Genomic DNA, 20568 nt, shown 5'->3' with positions numbered 1-20568 from the left:
CATTAGAAAAATTGGTACCCGCTTGAGATTCGAACACCGGTGCGGTGCATCGCTCAACACGAGTGTACCGGACGTCTTATCGTTTAGGTAACGACGACTTTAGAACTAATAAACATAATAGGTAGTGTTAGTGATGTATGTGCGTTTGAGTTCACTGTACATCAAAGAAACATTTTTTTTTAAAGCTACTAAAGGACAGTAGTTGCTAAAAAAATACAAACGAGAATTTTTTAGAATCATCATCTGTTTGTTCGCGAACATTTTCAGAGTTAATCAATAGATTTTTATGTAGTTTTTACGGGTAACTAGAGTTTAATTTGAAGGCTTTGTTTTAGTAAAAGAAGATAATAATATTGCAAAAAGGCAAGCCAAATTTTCGGTATTTATTTTTATACTGTTAGATTTTAAGTTGTTTAACAAATAACATTATTAATACCAAAGCAGCTCTGCCTGTCTCATAAGTTTTCATGTTCGAATCGCAGATTCTGGTTCTCTGTCTTCGCGTTATATTTATGGTGGATAGTGGTAAGGAGAATCAACTGTGAGAAAAGTCTCCGTCGAAATGTATTAAATTAGGGTGGCGCCACATCAGCATCGGGGTACATTTTAAACTAAACGATAATTAACATTAGGAGGTAGGTTTGTTAAATACTCTTTCATAAAATGAAATGTTAATAAATCAATAATCTTTTTTTAAGTGATTTTATGACCTGGTAACTAAGACCTTTAAGTCATGTCTTATTTTAATTTATATTCATATTTTTATGAAAAATGATAATATGGAGTGAAATGAAATGAAAATGATTTATTTGAGACATCAATCAACTGGGATGAATTAATTAAAAATGAGATGATATGGGATAAAATATAATCTTAGTAAAATGGTGGTCATTTACTAAGATTTTTTCAGTGGACTTTTTGGAGGATCCCGAGAAGTTGCGTCCAGTGGCTTTGTTTCATTTGCTCACATTTGTGCACTTTCACAGATATTAAACAGTTAATAAACCACCGTTATTACACATTTAAACCTGAAGAAACACTAAATAGACAAAATAAAACAAATCACACAACTTCACTTCTCGCGTTCCCGCCAAAAAGTCCTAAATCAATAATCGTACCATTCACAGCATATATTATACACTTAATATATTTTTACGAAATAAAATCACTCTAGGTGCACATTTTCTTGTAATAATTCTTTATTTATGGTAATATTTACTGCTTTGTTTTATAAAATACATGTTTTATGAAATTTTCACTACTTTAGTCGAAATGATTATTTTTCTAACTCGGCGTACTTCAGTTCGTTCTACATTTGCTACATTCATACCATACCCTTTGTCTACATCAGCACGATTATGAGAGGTTTTTGTACTGTTATTTACAGCACACAGATGCGACACTTTTTAAATGTTTCTCCCATGTGAGATGATTCTCCTTACCTTTGCTCTCACGTCCTTACGGATCCATCAGATCCTATAACCTTTGCATTAGACGCCTTCAGCTCTAACACTAAGAGTAGGCCTGGGGACCGCAGTAACCGTGCTCGTAGAACTAGACAAAGAGTTCGACTTGCAACTTATCAATGCATCTGCCTGCTGAGTTTCTCACCGGATCTTCTCAGCGGGTCGCAATCCCGATCCGGTAGTAGATCTATTCGCGAAGCAGCTGCTCTTAAGCTATTGGGTCTACAAATTTTGGAGATGCTCGGGCAGCTGTTAGCAAATTCTACCACTGCTGGCAGAACATTTAGCCTAAAAAAAAGAAAAAAAAACTATACCCTCCCTCCGTAGTTATAATGTAGAATCCACGCGAGCAAAGCGGCGACTAGAGAGCTAGTTTTTTAATGAAACAAGTTATTTCTGTTAATGTTTTTATTTAACTTTTTTAGTTTACAATAGAGATCGCAGTATAGATACCTACATCGTTATCCGTAGGAAAAATATAGAACAAGCAAATCTTAGTTTAACTAAGATATTGCGAATGCGAAAAAATATGTATGTTTATTTAAAAAAAATAACCGCCTCATATACCATTTAAACATTGCATTCTGTGATAATAAAATATATCTCACAGACAATTAGGATGATTTAAGCTTCTTTAAATCAATCTTTTTTTGTTCTTGCCATAGAAGACCTCACGTTCCATCAACTGTTAATTTGGGAGCCCGCACGTGGTGGTGATGATATGAGGTAGAAATGCAATTTCAATAACATTACATTCGTGGAGAAAAAAAGTAGCGTCCACCCTTGCGGTGTTCAATTACGCCCTACCAGAAAGTTAAATAATAATTGTAAAAACTTAATTGATTGCGAGGCTGCAGCTTTACTGTAAATACGGCCAGCAGCTGATTCATAACTACTTTTCAGTAAGAGCTATTGTCTTTAGTACCAGTTTCTCAATAGCAAAAGCGATGTGAGTGAGTAGTTGAGTACTGATGAAATGAGACTTCTTTACAAAAAGACATATTTTATAGTCCGCTAGGGTTGCGGCCTAACTAGTAGTCGATAGTAATGTAGACCAATTCCAAAAAAAAAAAAAGAATTGGTACCTAGTATTTTTTTACAGCACACTTAGAATTTTAATTTTTTAAATACCAGTTATGTTGAAAGAAATCTTTAATCGCAAAGTAAAAAGTTGTTGCCTTGTCCTCCTTTTTTCAGCATACAACAAATCGAGAAATTCTTTGCCAATCACCGTTTTTCACTATAAATCAAGACACATATTTTTTAGAAAAAAACAAGGACCACTGGCAGATCATAAATAAAATCGAATCAGGCATTTTTTTAAATAAAAATCATCACGGAGTTCATATTGACGCGAACGATAAGCATATGGCCGATATCAGGACAGTACTACACTACGATCAGCCTATGTGCAAGGGAAGACTGATTAACTCGCAAACTCACTGTAGGTTTTAACAATAAAATTATTTTGTAAAAATTTATACTTGGGTTTGGAATTTATGAATGAAGTGGAGGAACAGAACAACATAACATATCACCGCAGTCTTTACTCGTCATTTTGGCACTTACAACAGCCTAGAAAACCCGAAAAGTCAATGAAATAGATAGAAAGCATGGTAAAAACCCGTTAAACAAAAAAATATATATAAATAGCCACGAAAGTTCAAAACAATGTGATTTTGCATGAGAATGCTTTAGTTTTTTTTTTTACGAAATGTAATCATTTTTCACAATTGCAAAGAATCCTTTAGAAACTAGCGCCAACAAAAAAGAGAGTTGCAATACGTTCAGTAAAACTTTACTGGTACTAAACTTCACCTCTTGTGAGTCTGCGCGGGTAGGTACCACCACTCTGCCTATTTCTGCTGTGAAGCAGTAATGCGTTTCGGTTTGAAGGGCGGGGTAGCCGTTGTAACTATACTGAGACCTTAGGGTATCTCAAGGTGGGTGGCGCATTTACGTCGTAGATGTCTATGGGCTCCAGTAACCACTTAACACCAGGTGGGCTGTGAGCTCGTCCACCCGCTAAAGCAATAAAAAAAATGCGCTATGTCAAACGTAACAGTATAATGCGACTATATAGCCATATTTGTGGCGCAAGCATCTTTTTTGTTTCCATCAACCTGAAACTAAATCGGTAAAAGATTTTGGTTAACATAGCAAACTATATTTAGGTACCAAATGTTAATTTAGTTGAAACTTTATCATGACTGAAAATAACATGTTTTAAATGTTACATTTTTTAACTTTCAGTAAAATGTATAATATTTATTTTCGTCTAATGATTATCATAACATCATTAAAAAATTATGCAAACAATTACTGGATTTTGATAGTTTTCAGGGCATAAATTTCTTTGAGATCCTTAATTATGAATCAATTTCATTATGCCAGTATGCCAATTTTATAGGCAGTAAAATTGATCATTTACAAAAAACGTTACATATTTCATCTACATAGAAAAATGTACATAATCACTTAACATTTCATCATCAAAGTGTATTGTACTAAGTTTTTTGACTCCATCTAATGACAGTTAAGAGTGATGTCTTCAGAACATATTCCTATTTTACTACATTTAGCTGCTATTGACTCAGTGCCAAAATTTGACGAGTAAGGTATTGAATTAATAAAATGCATTAACAATTACCATACTGCCAGAAATATTAGTTTGAAGACTTTTATTTTAACTTTATTAAATTCTGTTAACGCTATCTAAGCATAATATATGTATTTATATTTCAAAATCAAATTGTTTTTCGTAACATAAGTAGTAATTAATATACATGACAATAGAAAGCAGGACATGTACTTTTTATATACAATATAAAAGTATAAACGTGCATTTTGATAAAATGTCTTAGTTATGACTCATTGACTATATACTATTAGATTTTTAATCTCATTTTAAAAGTTAAATGTAAACCAATAGCCGTTTCCACAATTTATTCTAGAGAGACCTTCGTTACGTATCTTCATCAGATAAAGAAATAATCAATCAACTTGTTTATTTTACAATAAGTTATGCTGCATAATCTATTACATAATTTTTTTCGACTTGAATATTAAATAATTATATAGATCCGAGTTGAGCCTACATCTAATTATTCAGCTGTGGTCTTTTATAATAAATGAAGTCTTGTTTACGCAATGCGCTCACTTCAGATTATTGTGACTTTGAGTCGAAAGATTATTTCCATCCAATGCGTCCATTGTAATATAAAATGATATTCAGATCCATCTCAATCACAACCAACTATGCTTTTAAATATACAAATATATAATTTAGTCTAAGTCAGTCTTCCATAATTAGTAACATTTATATATTAATAGTACTAATTAGTCAACACAACATATAATTATTATTTTTTAAATTATGCAAGACAACCAATATAAAAATACAAGTTAAACTCATAAAATTAATATTAGCCAGTTATTAATGAATTGGAAACAGGAATTTGTTATTAGTATGTTACATACTTTATTATGTTGGTAATGTTCCTGTAGTCCTAAATTTCACGGAAATTTATCTTTCGGCACCCAAAATTCTAACGCGGAGTCGCAGGTTCCGATGACTAAAACTCCATTGAGATACTGCAACTGTAACAATATTTACATCGATAATAATGACGTCATTACTATATTATTACCGTCGCTTCGGGAAGCATTCACCTAAACCCTGTATATTAGTGTTACGACTTCAAGGTGAAAATAAGATATGTTACAATTCGTTCGAGCGATACGACTATGGCTGTGTTCAAACAGCATAGACAAGTCCCCATTTTTCTAATTAAAAATACATATTAAACACTATGAAAATGCCTTTTTTATGACAAGGATTACTGGTGGCCCGGAGGCCTTTCCAGTTTTATCACGGCAGGTAGGCGAGCAACGGCTCAGCCAGGAGGGGTGGGATTTGCTAACAGCTGCCCGATCGCCTCCAATGGAGACCTAACAACTCAATAGCAGCTGCTTCGAGAATGAATCTACTACCGGATCGGAATGGCGACCGGCTGGAGAAAATCGGCGAGCAACTCAACAAGCTCATGCATGGGTTAAATAGCACGTTTACTGGGGTCCAAGTCTTTTCCTAGTGTTGGAGCTGAAGGCGTCTAATGCAACGATTATTGGATCTGATGGATCCGTAATGACGTGTCTAGGGCGACTACGGTGACCGACTCCTAAGTGATCAGAATTCGGGAAGTAGTCAGCGGCGGCAACGATAAGGTAATTATCATGGTACATAATAGCCTTATCGAAGTACCGTTCCGACGCTGGCTTCGTGTTTGTGGATCGATTCGAGGCCCAGGTTGTGGTGTATGTTCTTCACGAACCATAGAGCTCCAACGGCTAAACTGCAAAAGCGGGATTGGGTGTTGTCTATGTGTGCGCGAGCCGCGTGAACGAACACCACACTCGCGTAAGTCATGATGGGCCTTATCCAAATTTTTTAAAGGGTCATCTTATTCCGAAGGGACATTTTATTCCGCTGACAGATCTTGGGGTAGATCTATGTACCGTAATCGAGCAATTCATACGTTAAACGTTAAACTTAATTGCAAGGGCTTAACTCCAAGAATACTGTGCCGAACATAAACAACTTTTTCGTTTTATAGATTAAATTACATTTGTCAATTATAGGTTAGACTTGGAAATTACTCCATATATTACAATCTAAATCGTTAGTTAATCATTAAACTTATTTCAAGTGTTATATTAATTAAAAGGCACTCCTTAGAACTGTATATGAATTGAAATGTAGTTAAATTATGATAGGATATATACATATATTTTTAGTGTGTACCTGTGTAACTTCAGATGTAGTGCTAGTGACTGTTGTAAATTCTTGAGGCGGATAGCAATTGTACATAAACTTTATTTCTCCTTTGTCCGAGCAAAGAATCAAGTTGCTTTCGCTCTGGTGACACGCTGTTACCTTACAGTAAGTATTATTTGGTTGGTTTTGCGGCCATGCTAGAACCGAATGCACAAACTTCAGGGTTTCCGGATTAAATAAATGCAGGGCGCCTTTAGAATCGCCTATATACAGAGCGGCAGGTCCCCAACTCAAACAAACCGGGTAGGCTTTTCCAGTGGGTATTTTTATATCTTGCATTAAGATTTTTCCGGCGCGTCTATCCCAAACAGCGAGTGTTTTGTCTTCACTAATAGAAGCAATCAAGTTGTCGTACTCATCAAGACCCAAAACGGGGCCTTTGTGCGGTGTGTAAACATAAATAGGACCAGAGCCTGAACGTAAATCGAAAGAAAGTATATTTTTTGAGTACAGTCCAGCAAGAGTTTCACTTCCAACTGTTACCACGGACAATGCGGCCATTCCACATCTGAAAAAAGTTGAAATAATTCAAATGTAACAAAATTGTGTTACAGTGGAGATCAATGATGCGATTGCTTCTAATAATGTATTGTCAATAACATGGGATCCCGTGCTAGACTCTGCGAAGCAGTGACCTTGCTAGGACCAGTGTTAGCAAGCTCTATCAGGTTGAGCCTATGACCTCACCTACCAGCTGTAATATTCAGTTACCATTCATTGATTAGGTAGGAAAAAAATTACACAGGCCTCAGTAAAAAGTATTCCAACAAAAGGTCATCGGATTTTTTGCCTCATACAAAGTGGAGTGAATAAAATTATATATTTTTTTCCAATGTAAATGACTGACCCAATTTGAGAATACAAGAAATAGCGAAAACCACACGTCTTCTAAAAGCCGATCTTTTATAAACAAAATATGTTAAATAATTTGGTTTAAACTAGTCCAAATGCCAAATGTAATAACTTCGACCTCTCGCCTAACAAAAGTATCTCTATGCTTGGATAACGGAAATATGGGATTCGAAAAGGGCAATAAAGACTAAGTAGCTTGGACATCCTTTGACTAGCTAAATGAGGAATCCGTTGCGTTGCCGGAGCGTCTCGTTACGCTCAAGTGCCTGTCAGAAAACTAGCAACAGAGGGTGTTGTAGTGAGAAGGAATGATTTTAGTTTAAACTATCGACCCGCCCTCGCTTCGTTTCGGAAACATTAAATTTTATAATTGATAGCTGAGTCCCGCGATGTTACCCACGGTTATTGTCGTATTGACGCCGCGGGGCGAAGCTAGTCTAAAGAAAGTAGCCCAAGTTACTCCTTATATCATCAGCTACCTATCAGTGAAAGTCTCGTCAAAATCTCAGCGTCCAGCCGTTCCAGAGATTAGCCGGAACCAACAGACAAAAATTGTAAAAAATGTTATTTGGGTGTATGTACCGTATTCATATGCATGTAGTAAAAAGCGGTTATTTCAATATTAGAAACAGACACTTCAATTTTATTTATATGTATAGATTGACGGTAAATAATGAATTCAATTAAAAACTATTTTTAAATTACATACAAAAAACTAAATTTTCAACTGTGATTCCTGGTATTATTATTATAAAAATAAAATCACAATTGATACACTCTACATATTTACCAATATCTTCAAGACTGCAGGGAATGTAACATAATTAGAACAAGCGACCCATGGAATCATTTACTGATGATAGGGCGTCTTGTGAACCCACACGGGTAGGTACCATCACCGGGTAGGTATCATGCATTTTAGCTAGAAGGGTGGGGAGCCCATTATACAGTAAAAACTGAGACTTAGCACTCATGTCTCAAGGTAGGCAAGGCAGTATTAACAAGGTAGGCAAGGTAAGGGTTGATATCTGTGAACTCAGGTCACCACTTAACCAGGTGAACCAGGTGGGTAATGAGCTCGTCCACCATTATTAGTAGCAATAAACAAATCATGCATGACCCTGTTAACATCAACTAATGTGCAATTTTCTACTTTTTAATTTACATTATTTATTACTCCAGACACATTTTCTTACATTATTTATTGTTAGTGTGTAAGACAACACAGTTATTATTAGTGTTAGGCTTTTGATCAAAGACGTTTTTACATTATTCAAGCCTGTTGATTCACATTCCAATATTAATTAGTACAGGAGATAAAAATACTTTTTATAATATTCTTACTGAAATGTTTGGATACACTGAAATCCAGTAGCTAAGTCCCATGCTTTCACAGTATTATCCCAAGATGCAGAATAAACTTTGGAAGCGGAGTTCACAACATCTGCTGCCAAGTCCCATACCCAGCCTGCATGAGCATCATGTCTTAAATGTTTTGGTTTGGTGTCCGTTAGTGATGTTACTCCGTCATTTGTTTCACTTTTTGCACTAATGTCCGAAACATTCCACAACGCCATTCCTCTATCCCTACCTCCTGATATACACAATTCTCCATTCTGAAATTCAAACATAAACTTTTAAAATTGGTACAATTAAGTGACATTATAAGCAGATCAATATCCAATTATTATTTTTTCATCATCATCTGTTAATCCAAACATCTCTAGGTGAACTGCAGAATTCATATTGGGATATCACAGTTGTGTCGTGAGTTTTTACTGATGCCATGATTTCTATTGTGAAACGGTAATGTGTTTCAGTTTCATTACATGCTAATGTTTCATGTCTCAAAGTGGGTGGCAGCATTTATGTTTTGATTTCAGTAGCTGCTGATATAACCGCTTAACATCAGGGGTGGAGTGAGCTCATCCATCCATCCATATAACCAATGAAACAAGAGCTTCTCTATCTATCTTAGTTTAAATATAACAATAAGTTATGAATACCTGCTTTATTTTACTTTTTTTACATTACTTTATTTTCAGATATCGTAATGCATCATGTGTTAGTACAATTAAAACATTGACTATGCTAATAATAAACTATATATAATTATAATTGCTAGTTTTTTAAGTATAGTAATATATTGAAATAACTAACACATAATCTATTACATGTTGATAGTAGTATTATAGTAAAAATCAATCCTGAAGTGTGCCTTTTTTTCTCCTACCTATTCACTGGTAGCCTAAGAGGGTATTCTAGATACGCCCAGACAGGTAGGTGAGCTCACTAGCTCAACCTGAGAATTTGCCAACACTAGCTCAGGCAAGAGTACTGCAGAATCTATCACTCAATCGGAATCATGACCCACTGTGGCAGTAACCCCTTTTCATAAGCTGTAAACTGCTTGCTAAGGCCATAAAAAATTAAAAATATATTAATTTTCAATCAAGATTAGCAACTTACATTCACTAACAACACAGCATCAACTGATGCAAAATGTACATCTTTTACAACCATATGTTTCATGGTTTCTTCAACATTACACCAAGTTTTCTTTTCTACTTCCATTGCAATATATAAATCCTGCCAGTCTGCAGGATCAACATTCCATTTTTTTAAATCACCTACTGGGGGAAATTTTCCCTTAATTTTATTCTGTACCCAATGCTTCCATAGTTGATCGTCGGCTAGTATGTCACAAAACCGTAGACACACCTTACTGAGTGTATTTTTGAGAAAATATGCATCCAAAAATGAACATATTTGTAGGAAAATCTGAAATTTTAGTACAAATGTGTTCTAAGAATAGATTTCATAAGAAGATTTTACACAACATTTATCATGTTTAATTCTAGGGTCGGCAGACTAAAGCACATAAGTCAAAATTTTCAATTTATTTTTTATTACATCATCGGTTTACATTTTGCTCAACACACAATCTGACTAAAGCACATAAATCAAACTCGAGTATTTCATGGTGTATTCAAGCGGCGTTCTGTATCAACCTTATTAAATCCTAATATAATCAAACGAACTAAAAAACATAACTGGACTTATGTTCTAAGGAACACCATAAGTACAAAGTTATTAACGTAAGAAGTCTGACTTACGTTATAAAGAACATCAAAATGTAACATTTCTTTAGAGAAAGTAGTTACTTAAAAATATTTATAACGTAAACAATACTTCGGTAAGTGGTTTTAATTTACTAATGTTGTCGATTGTGCACAGTTTGTTGGTTAGTTAGTTGTGTTAGTTAGTTGTGTGTGAGTGCTTAAGTATTTTAATTATTTAAGATGAATATTCAAAGAGGCAAGAAATTAGTTGAAATGGCGTTATCCACTCATCTGGAAAGCAATGAAGGTATATTTTCACATATCTTCAAAATTATGATTTGCAAATTACGTAATTATATCAATATTATATCATTATAAATAGATAATTGCCTTGTCCTTTTTTAGAAAATGTAAATCAACAGTCGATTTTGAACACAGAGAACTTAGTAGTAGACGATCCTATACTGTCAACATCATCAGGTCAAGTCAGTAGTTTAACATACTATTCTGTACTTGAATTCTCTAGTGATGATTCTGTACGAGATCCATGTTATGAATTACCGAGACTTCCAACCACATCAAGTTCAAAGTCCTCCTCCGTGCGTCGTATTCCTCAGTTCTGAGGGTCGTGACCTTTACTGAGCACTTTTGTCAGGACTTTGTTCTTCCATTCACTTCTGTCCTCCGCGCAGTGGATAGCGACATTGATGCTGGATTCCAAAGTCGTCTTAATCTGATCGGACCAGCGCATGGGACTACGCCCCCTAGGCCTCTTTCCTTCCACTTTCTAAGATCCTACGTAGGCAAATGGTGGAGAGTCTTAAGGAGACGCCTAGTTCTTCCAGGATTGATGCGTTTGTCCGATGCGCCATCCAGGGAATCCGCAGCATTTTCCTCCAGCACCACATCTCAAACGCGTCGATCCGACTTCGATCAGCCTTCTTCAGAGTCCATGTCTCCGCCCCATATAAGAAAATAGAAAACACAAGACTTGTTACAAGTTTACGCTTGGTTTTTATGGAGATGTTTCTATCGGACCAGATGCTATCAAGCTGAGACATGGCAGTTTTTGCTATCCCGATACGTCTTCGAATCTCAGGCTCGCACGATCCAGTATTCGCAATCATGGAGCCCAGGTATATGAATCTTTCTGTTTTTTCAAGATGCAGTGACCCCGTGTGCTCCAGTTTGTTCATGCGGTCTATTACCATCACTTTTGTTTTGGATCGGTTAATGGCAAGACCAAGTTCGAGGCTAATTTTTTCAAGCTTGCTCATGAGAGCAGCCATCTCGCTTTCATTAGCCGCGAGAAGAGTGGTGTCGTCGGCGTATCGGAGGTTGGTCAATTTTACTCCACCAATGGTAACTCCACCATCCCAGCCTTCACAAGTCCGTCTCATGATATACTCTCCATAGATATTGAAAAGGACTGGAGATAATATGCAGCCTTGCCTTACACCCTTCCTAAATTTAAAGGGGGCAGAGATTGTTTCCTCCAAGTGAAGTTCAAAGTACTTGTGATGAAATTTTAATGAATCCTAATGTGTCTCCAAAAAAGAGTATACGTACTATAAAAAGAGAAAAAAAAAAAAAACTTAATTTAGGACAGGCATACAGAACTTTAAAAGGAAAATGTATATCAGATCGCACATTGAAAAAAAAAATTTTTTTGAGAAAAAACAAAAAAAAAGCCCGCCGAGTTTGTTTCGCCGGTTCTTCTCAGGACTGTGGCTTTTTTTGGAAACGGTGGTAGAGATAACATTGTTATTTATTTTTGACATTCAACTAGTGTGTTATACTTTTGAATTTGAAAGAGTTACGAGTTACCTGTTTGCAGAATGAAATGTAAAGAACATTAACTGATAGGCATGCCATATTTACAGAATATTGGCAAATGGGGTCATATACAAAAAGATCTGCATACTTGGCGTCTTTAATGGAAATTCAAGATAAATCTAAGCAAAGAATATGAGCTATTGAATCTGAAAAGCAAAAGCTTAGAATGAAGACATAAAATACTTTTGTACTGTGCATGGTAAACGTGAACCTGTCTGCAGAGGATGTTTAATGAAACCGTTAGATGAAAGTGACAATTTTATAAAGACAGTTGCTATGAAAAGGAGATCATCCATAGGGGATTCTCAAACTGATGATATAATATCTATACAGCCATTACCCATATCCATCGAGAAAAAAATTGATTTAATTTCGCTGCTCCCTTTAATACCAGATATTTTCCATGAATTTTACATAAGTCTTCCCACGTTGAAAACTTTACGAAATACTGATCCAGATATTTTAGAACTCGATGAAGAAGAAGAATTTTATTTAAACATTGAGTTGTTATTTATATTTATGACTTATATTATTATAATATATATCTTAATTGTTGATCTTTTTCACTTAACTCATACTATTATTGTGTTCCTTATAACTTAAGTCATCTAATTATTAAATAATCACATTTACTTTAAAATATTTAATTTTAATAATAAGTTAGTGTTATAGACTTATATAATTCAAATAAACATGATTAAGTTTGTTAATGTATAAGATTCTAAATAGTTTTTTTTAATTCCTGTAAAGTAGAGTTTTTTGACTTATGTGCTTTAGTCTGCTGACCCTAGAATTAATGTAGTGATTCTCTTCTTTCTGTCCATTATTGATAATTAAATTGATAAAGCTACAATTAGGTAACTTGACAGTAGAAGATCTATAAGCAACAACTATCAGAAGAATAGTTGCTATTGTCATGCCTAACTATTTACAATAAAACTTACTCAAAGTTATTTGTTTTTGTATCTGCTTTGAAAACTCTGATTACATTTACAAAAGTATTTTTCCTATTTTGTGGTCTGACATTTTACAAACTTTAAAGCCTAACTTAACAGATTCCAAAGAAACAAGAATCACACTTATCCCAATGTTTTAAACAGTGAAATCAAATTAACCAGTATAATTTTTTAACAAAAGTTACTTTCATAATAATAAATAATAAATAATAAATAATAAATAATAAATAATAAATAATAAACTGATATAAATGCTTACTTCAACAGGCATGTCAATTAAATTTGGTTCATCTAGTTGATATTTATTTGCAGTAATTTCATTTTCTATCTCTGTTATTTGTTCTTTGACTGATTGCAGTAGCTCACACATTTTTGAATAAATATAGTTTCGGAAGTTGATCGAAGCTTCTGAAAGTAATATTTAATATTGAATAGTTCACAAAACAAAGCCATAATGTTTGGCAACGCATACATTAAAACTGACTTGTTTATCTTATTACTTTGAATTTAACAGGTCAAAAGCGAAAGGCAGTCGAAGGCAGCTGATTGGAATGACACGGTATTTTTTTATTACCATCTTAATCACGACACTCACGAAGATACCTAATCGGGTAAAGTGGCTAGGTACTTACTTAGATACTTAGGAGTGCAATATCTATCTTTTGTCTCGGTTTGTTGCAGCCGTCGACGGTTTAACTGCAACGCAAGTTTTTGCGCAAATGCAAATTTCCTAGCGAGAGTTTAGGACATTTTGTTTAGTTTGCTTAAGTTTTAAATATAGAAAATTCAAATTGGTTCAGTTGATGAACTCAGTTTGAACTTAATACAATTAATATTATAATATAATTTTTATTTTGATATTTACACGCATTGAAAAAATCAGCAACATTATTATTTACCAAAGATGAAAATTACTGTTTTGTTTATGATCTCCAATAGGCCCAATTTAAATTATCTATGGGACCTAGGTATGCTTTAAAATTGCAAACACTCGTATTTAAGTTTATTATCTATGACTCGTATTTCAGAAATTATATAGAACAAAGAAGTCTGTATGGGCTTAAATCCCTTTGCCTTTCCTAATAAAGAAAAATTGCACCAAACATTATGACTCGTATCTTGGTTTTTCGACGGCACAGACGACTTACTGAATTTGGCCCCCTTTTTTTGATTTTCAGATATTTTATTTTAATTATTTGTTCGTCGTTTGTTCGTTAATGTTCGAAAAAAATTGTTTGTTCGTCTTTTATTTATTTATAATTAATTAAACAAATGATCACCCTTAAGTCGGCCCCTCTTACTAGATATCTTTATTTTTATCGCTCAGATTAATTAATTTTGATCAATTATCGTTTGTTCGACGACGAAAAGCCCAGAACTGTTCTTCAAAAAGGTTTGCCCTTCCGATATCACTTCAAATATCCCACACTGTGTGAGGCGCAGTTCACCTCATCCTTTTTCCCATCAGGGTCAGCCCATACAGTGAGCCTCGAAAGCCAACTTTTGTATCATTCTTGACAGAGGAATGACATACCATTCGCATATAAAAGAAGTCTGCGACCCCGCTGCGCTCATTCTCGGTGGACTTTATCCTATAATTTAATCGCAATGAGGATAATAAGTTACTCGATAAATCTTACACACGTTTGGTTATGACTAACGAAACTACAATGTTCGCTCACGCGGCCCGCACTCACATTACGAAATTATAATTTATAATTTGCGTAATTTTCGGTGGTAGGACGTGGGTTCGCATGGGTAGGTACCATCGCCCTGGCTATTTCTGCCTTGAAGCATTAATGCATTTCAGTTTGAAGGGTGGGGTAGCCGTTGTATTGTAAAAACTGAGACCTTAGAACTCATATCTCAAGGTAGGTAGCGACATTTACGTTGTAGATGTCTACCGGCTCCACTAATCACTTAATACCAGGTGGGCCGTGAGATTGTCCACCTATCCCAGCAATAAAAAAAATGAACATCCTACAAGACAATCAATTCCGTTTTTGAAGAATAGCCGTCAAGCACCATGGTACTTGAAGAACGTAAATTTTTACGATGACTTACTCTATGTATACATCCGTAAGTATCTGAAGAAAGCGTCGCCGCGTCGGAGCGCTTTATAGAAAAGCCTGCACGATACGATAACTCTCTTATCATGGCCGCTACAAACTACATACCCGATCCGGACGACTAAACGGCATACAGTCGCCATCGCTCTGAACACATCATATCGGATGCTCCCGATTCATTCTCAATGCTTTTAGCAATTTTGATAAAGCGGCACGACACGAGAACCCTCTTATCGTGGCCGTCGGTAACTACATTGCCGATTCTGCGGACCAAATGGTACACGGTCGACGTCGCCCAAAACACGTCATCTCGGATCCTCCCGATCCACTAACGGTGCATTTAGGTACAATGCTCAAGCACCGGTTATCGTTCGTATCGTAGCCCTTCGTCCGGAGCGACGGGTTCGACGAGTAAATTAACCCACAAACACAGCCCACTGAGTTTCTCGCCGGATATTTTGAGTAGGTCGCTGCTATTCCGATTCGGTGGTAGATTCACCAAAGCATTGCATGGGGCAAAAGTTTCCCAGGCTGAACTTCGCGAGCTCACCTAGACGTTCGGCAAATGTCTTTAAATCCTTTAAGTCTCTCGAAGTTACTAGCAGTAGGTAGGCACAAATTAATTTAAGATGAAATTATAAGACTTGGCATAACAGCGTCGTTACCAGGCCATAAACCCGCATTAGGGGGTCTCACATTAAAATGCCTATTACCTATGTATATATTATTAAAGATTAGGCAGTATAGTATGATATCTTTGCCTTTCCATTTGGAAAAACAAAACTACTACTAATCACAAGCAGGGTTATGTATTTATTGTAGGTAAATGGATAATCAATCATGGAGATAAAGTTAAGCGCAATACAAAATTAAAGAGTACCTACAAAATTAAAATACTAACTCTTTGGTTATTGACGGGAATCAACGGGAATCATCAATTAAACTAGCATTAAAAATGGTCGACCACAAGAAAAAGGCATTATTTATTTGTCTCGGTAAAATTATCATGTATTTCAAATAATTTAATAGTTATTCAAACGGACTTTGTAAAGAATCAAATAAAAACATTTTAGGTAATATATGTCGGTCACCAATTGCTGAGGCTGTTTTCCAGAAAACCGTAAATGACATGAATCTGGGTGAACATTGGGATATCGATAGTGCAGCTATCGGGGGCTGGCATGTCGGTAATCCTCCCGATTGGAGAGCACTAGATACTTTGAAGAAGCATAACGTTCCATACAACAACCATGCAAGACAAGTGAGTACCGTTTTGTTCAACTTCGTATTTATGTATCTCGTTTGATTACAATCTGATATGCCTGTATAATATTTTGATTGAGTCTATCAGATCAGCTATAATACATTTATACTTTATATTATTATATTTAAACTATATTACATAATTTGTATTGCCTCAGTATCATGGCTTAATCAGCTCATTATGCTGTTACTGGGGCCAGTAGATAACAAGTTGAATGACTTACGAACAAAGCTGCTGCCTACCGTTAAATACTCACAGACCACAAACATAAGATCCAACAAACTATATACACACAGATATAGCTACAATAGATTGAACAGTCATTATCTAAATAGTGTTAGATCCCTTATTCAGGATTTGTAACATATCAGGTAAAAAACAGGGCTTTTTGGACTTCAATTTTAGATTAAACTGAATTATTTTTATAGATAACTTCTGAAGACTTCGATTATTATGATTATATCTTTGGTATGGATGAATCCAATATGAAAGATTTGAACAAAAAAGCTCCTAAAGGGAGTAAAGCGAAACTACTGTTATTTGGAGATTTTGACCCTCAAGGCGATCGAATCATAAGAGATCCATACTATGTAAGTTTCTTTTGAGGTTTTTGTTTGTATAAGAACTGATAACGACCATTAGAAAACAATTGCAATTTTATTATAAAGGCGTCAACATTTTAGCCATTAATTATGCCTTATTCTTCTATCAATGTCACCTGTTCATTTAATCTATTTTTCCTATGATACAATATCTCCAAAACATATCGGGTTTGTTATAAGCCACATTAATAAAGAAGACTTAATAGTGTTCAAGTCAGGACTACATTCATGCTTTTAGTTGAAATTAGAAAAATGTTTTGATATTATGTATCAATAAGATTATAACAAAACAAACATTAGATTCAGGCGCAGAGTATTTATAAAAAATACATAAAGAGAATGTTAATTAAATTTTTTTACAGTACTTCAAATTATAAAATGTTGTAACAGTGGAGTTTGATTGTGTTTAGTACATATCTAAACCTAAATATAAGGTGAATAGAGTTAGTCTACCAGTAAAAAAATATATTGGAAAACTATGTTAGTTTATAATGAAATCTTTGTTCCCTTACAGGATAGTGATTCCAAAGGCTTTGAAAAATGTTACGAGCAGTCGGTTCGATGCTCTAAAGGATTTTTGGAGCATATTGCAAATGAAAAATGACATCACCTTCTAAAATGAATTAATTGAACCACAAATTGAAAAAAAGGGAATAAATCCAAAAAAAACAATAATGGAGATAATTAAAAAAACTTTAAAACTTTTTACTTTCAACTTAAAGGCTCACATAACATCACTGATATTGAAGAAAATATCAATTCTTATTTATTTACTAATCTGGCTGAAATATATATTATTCATTATATGATTTATGCCCTTCTTCCAATTTATATATTTTTTTATTGCTTCGATGGGTGGACGAGGTCACAGCCCACCTGGTGTTAAGTGGTTACTGGAGCCTATAGACATCTACAACGTAAATGCGCCACCCATCTTGAGATATAAGTTCTAAGGTCTCAACTATAGTTACAACGGCTGCCCCACCCTTCAAACCGAAACGTATTACTGCTTCACGGCAGAAATAGGCAGAGTGGTGATACCTACCCGCGCGAACTCACAAGTGGACCTACCACCAGTAATTACGCAAATTATAGTTTTGCGGGTTTGATTTTTATAACACGATGTTATTCCTTTACCGTGGAAGTCAATAGTGAACATTTGTTGAGTACCTACGTATTTTATTAGAAAAATTGGTACCCGCCTGAGATTCGAACACCAGTGCATCGCTTCATCACGAATGCTCTGGACGTCTTATCCTTTAGGCCACGACCACCACGATTCTATATACTAAATAATTTCAAATAATAGACATGAAGACAAAAACTATTTATTTATTAGAAAAACTTAAGAACACTGTTATACATCAATTTCCTCACTCTTGGAATATAGTTAGCCAAGACAGAATAAGGTAATTTTTTTGATGTCATTAATTTTTTCTCATTTATGGGTATTTTAGTAGCATATGCTGGATTTTCTAGTATTTCAGGTCGAGTTGGTAGGTTTTTGAAGCAAAAATGTAGCTTTAACAAAACCATCAATAAAATGGGAACATGTCAAGTAACTTTTATGACTTCAACTATACTCAGTCTCAATGTTGCGAGATCTTGAATGCTGTTGCCTTGTCTAATGGCTTACAGCGTTTCTTGAAACATTACTGCAATGAATTTTGTAAATCAAGTATGTCGTTTGAAGTAACAGGTTTAACTGTAAACCCCTTGTTATTTGCTGCCAAAATAAGGTTGCTATATTCATTTGGAACTTAAATTCTGTACTTTCTCCCAATCCTGCGGACAGAATGGAAAGCAGTCGACGTCGCCCAAAACACGTCATCTCGGATCCTCCCGATCCACTAACGGTGCTTTTAGGTACTTCAAGCACCGGTCACCGTTCTCGTCGAACCCGTCGCTTGCTACGAAGGGCTCGACGAGTAAATTAACTCTCAGACACAGCCCACTGAGTTTCTCGCCGGATCTTCTCAGTGGGTCGCGTTTCCGATCCGGTGGTAGATTCTGCGAAGCACGACGCTTGCTAGGGTTCGTGTTAGCAACGTTATCAGGTTTAAGCCCCGTGAGCTCACCTACTAGCCACGGTTACGCTGAAATAGCCCGTAGGGCTATCAGCTTAGGTAGGAAAAAAAAAAATCCGTACTTTCTCTTAGTTTCTTTTAGCAGTCCCAAAATTTCTGTCACATTGTAGAAACGAATGGCCATGGACGGGAAAATATTGATATATTTTCTCAAAGAATCTTATAAGAGTGTAATTTTTATTTTGTCCTTCACAAGCATCGCTAAAAACGTGTAGCTCTTTGACAGAGGAATCCATATTCTGTATCGTTTTCCACAATAAACTGCATACTTCATTTGGGCCCCGTTTAGCTTCACCCTCATGGTAAGTGTAGAAATTATCAGAATTCATTAAGTCGTGAACACAAACACACAGCCATAGTTTTCTCAAATAAAACATCTCTTAAACTGGGATCATAGGAATTGGCAGATTTTTCATCTAATCAAATATAATGGCTCCTACATCTTCTCTTTCTTGACACAATGCAATTTTTTTTTTGTTTATATAATTTTTTTAGCACGTTTCAAGGGGCATAATTTTTTCAGCAACCGCCACTCTCTTCGAATTCTTGAGAGATAGACTTTTTATTTTTGCTTCGTGTTCTTCGCAAGTTGAGCAAACGTCTACTCGTGGGCGACCAAATTTGTTGTCATGATAATTGTTAAAATATTTTCTGTAAAAGTTATATTTTACGCATTGATATTGAGGGTATTTTTTTAAAAAAAGTTCATACATTATCTTGACGTCTAAATATTGAATATTTTTTGCTGCTGTGATGAGATTTTTTAGGGGAAAAGGCCGGATATGTTGATCAATAACCGCATTTGTTTCGTTTATTAAGACATTACATCGGTTACGATACTGTCCTCGTTGATCTGAGGTAAGGGAGGTAAGGCGAAAAAGAGCCTTATTTTTTAAAGCGTATAAAATGGAGAAAGCTTGATGGCATACTTGATGATTCGTTTTGAACGAATTGTCACGTTTTTTCGGATTTTCGTGTTTTGAACGGCGGCGATTAACTCTTGCGTATTCAATGAGAGTCATCATATTATTACTTATATGTCTTGCCCATTTTTTGGACGTCCATTGTAAACGAATTTAAACAACTGCTGTTTTTCTTCAATGCTAAACTGCTTAGTGCAATTCTTTTCTTTATTCTTTATTGTACACACAGTTAATACAACACAATAATTACGAAAAGCTATAATTTTTTTTTGTTACAGGCACAGTTAGGTACCTATTATTACCTACTGTTAGATTTTGCTGATACTAGCCTCCTAGTACTTGTACTAATATATTAAGTGTAAAATCTATGCACTGCTTGGCAAGCGGCAGGTAGCCACAGACTACAGACAAAAAATTCTTTCCGCGAATATGTTGGTCGCGCGCGGCTCGTGTCTGTTGGTGGTAGTTTTCCAATACAGCACAAGAGCGCATTATGCGGCATAATGCTCAACGTTGAATGTTTCAACTAGAGCAACGCTTCGCACAATCGAGCACTCTCAAAAGTAATGCTCTCGCGTGATACTCGCAATCGATACCGACTCAGTGACAGAAAA

At 35.3% G+C, this 20568-nt stretch overlaps 2 protein-coding genes across 11 annotated transcripts; one reads left to right on the top strand and one right to left on the bottom strand.

Moving 5' to 3' along the window:
• Positions 1-1175: 1175 nt before the first annotated feature.
• LOC101740243 (F-box/WD repeat-containing protein 9) lies at positions 1176-13992 on the bottom strand. 9 transcript variants are annotated; one of them, XM_062668790.1, is made up of 8 exons: positions 13875-13986; positions 13642-13739; positions 13269-13417; positions 9625-9936; positions 8500-8771; positions 6271-6811; positions 4947-5066; positions 1176-1754 (listed from the first exon to the last, which is right to left on the bottom strand). In XM_062668790.1, the coding sequence occupies exons 3-7, from the start codon at positions 13377-13379 to the stop codon at positions 4983-4985; spliced, it is 1320 nt and encodes a 439-aa protein (XP_062524774.1). In that variant the 5' UTR covers positions 13380-13417; positions 13642-13739; positions 13875-13986; the 3' UTR covers positions 1176-1754; positions 4947-4982. The 9 variants fall into 9 exon arrangements, with proteins under 9 accessions (XP_062524774.1, XP_004930056.1, XP_062524775.1 ...); XM_004929999.5 differs by having other exon boundaries at positions 13642-13992; XM_062668791.1 differs by lacking the exon at positions 13642-13739 and having other exon boundaries at positions 13875-13966.
• A 1848-nt stretch (positions 13993-15840) lies between these two features.
• On the top strand, positions 15841-17622 carry LOC692857 (acid phosphatase isoenzyme). 2 transcript variants are annotated; one of them, XM_062668453.1, is made up of 4 exons: positions 15841-16073; positions 16152-16339; positions 16771-16932; positions 17307-17379. In XM_062668453.1, exons 1-4 carry the CDS (start codon positions 16034-16036, stop codon positions 17319-17321), a joined length of 405 nt encoding a protein of 134 aa, XP_062524437.1. In that variant the 5' UTR covers positions 15841-16033; the 3' UTR covers positions 17322-17379.
• The last annotated feature ends 2946 nt before the right edge of the window (positions 17623-20568 follow it).

Source organism: Bombyx mori, chromosome 5 (genome assembly GCF_030269925.1).
Source record: "Bombyx mori chromosome 5, ASM3026992v2".
In the NCBI taxonomy this organism is placed as follows: Eukaryota; Metazoa; Arthropoda; class Insecta; order Lepidoptera; family Bombycidae; genus Bombyx; species Bombyx mori.
Note: the sequence above shows the minus strand (reverse complement) of the source record. Positions and strands in the feature narration are given on the sequence as shown.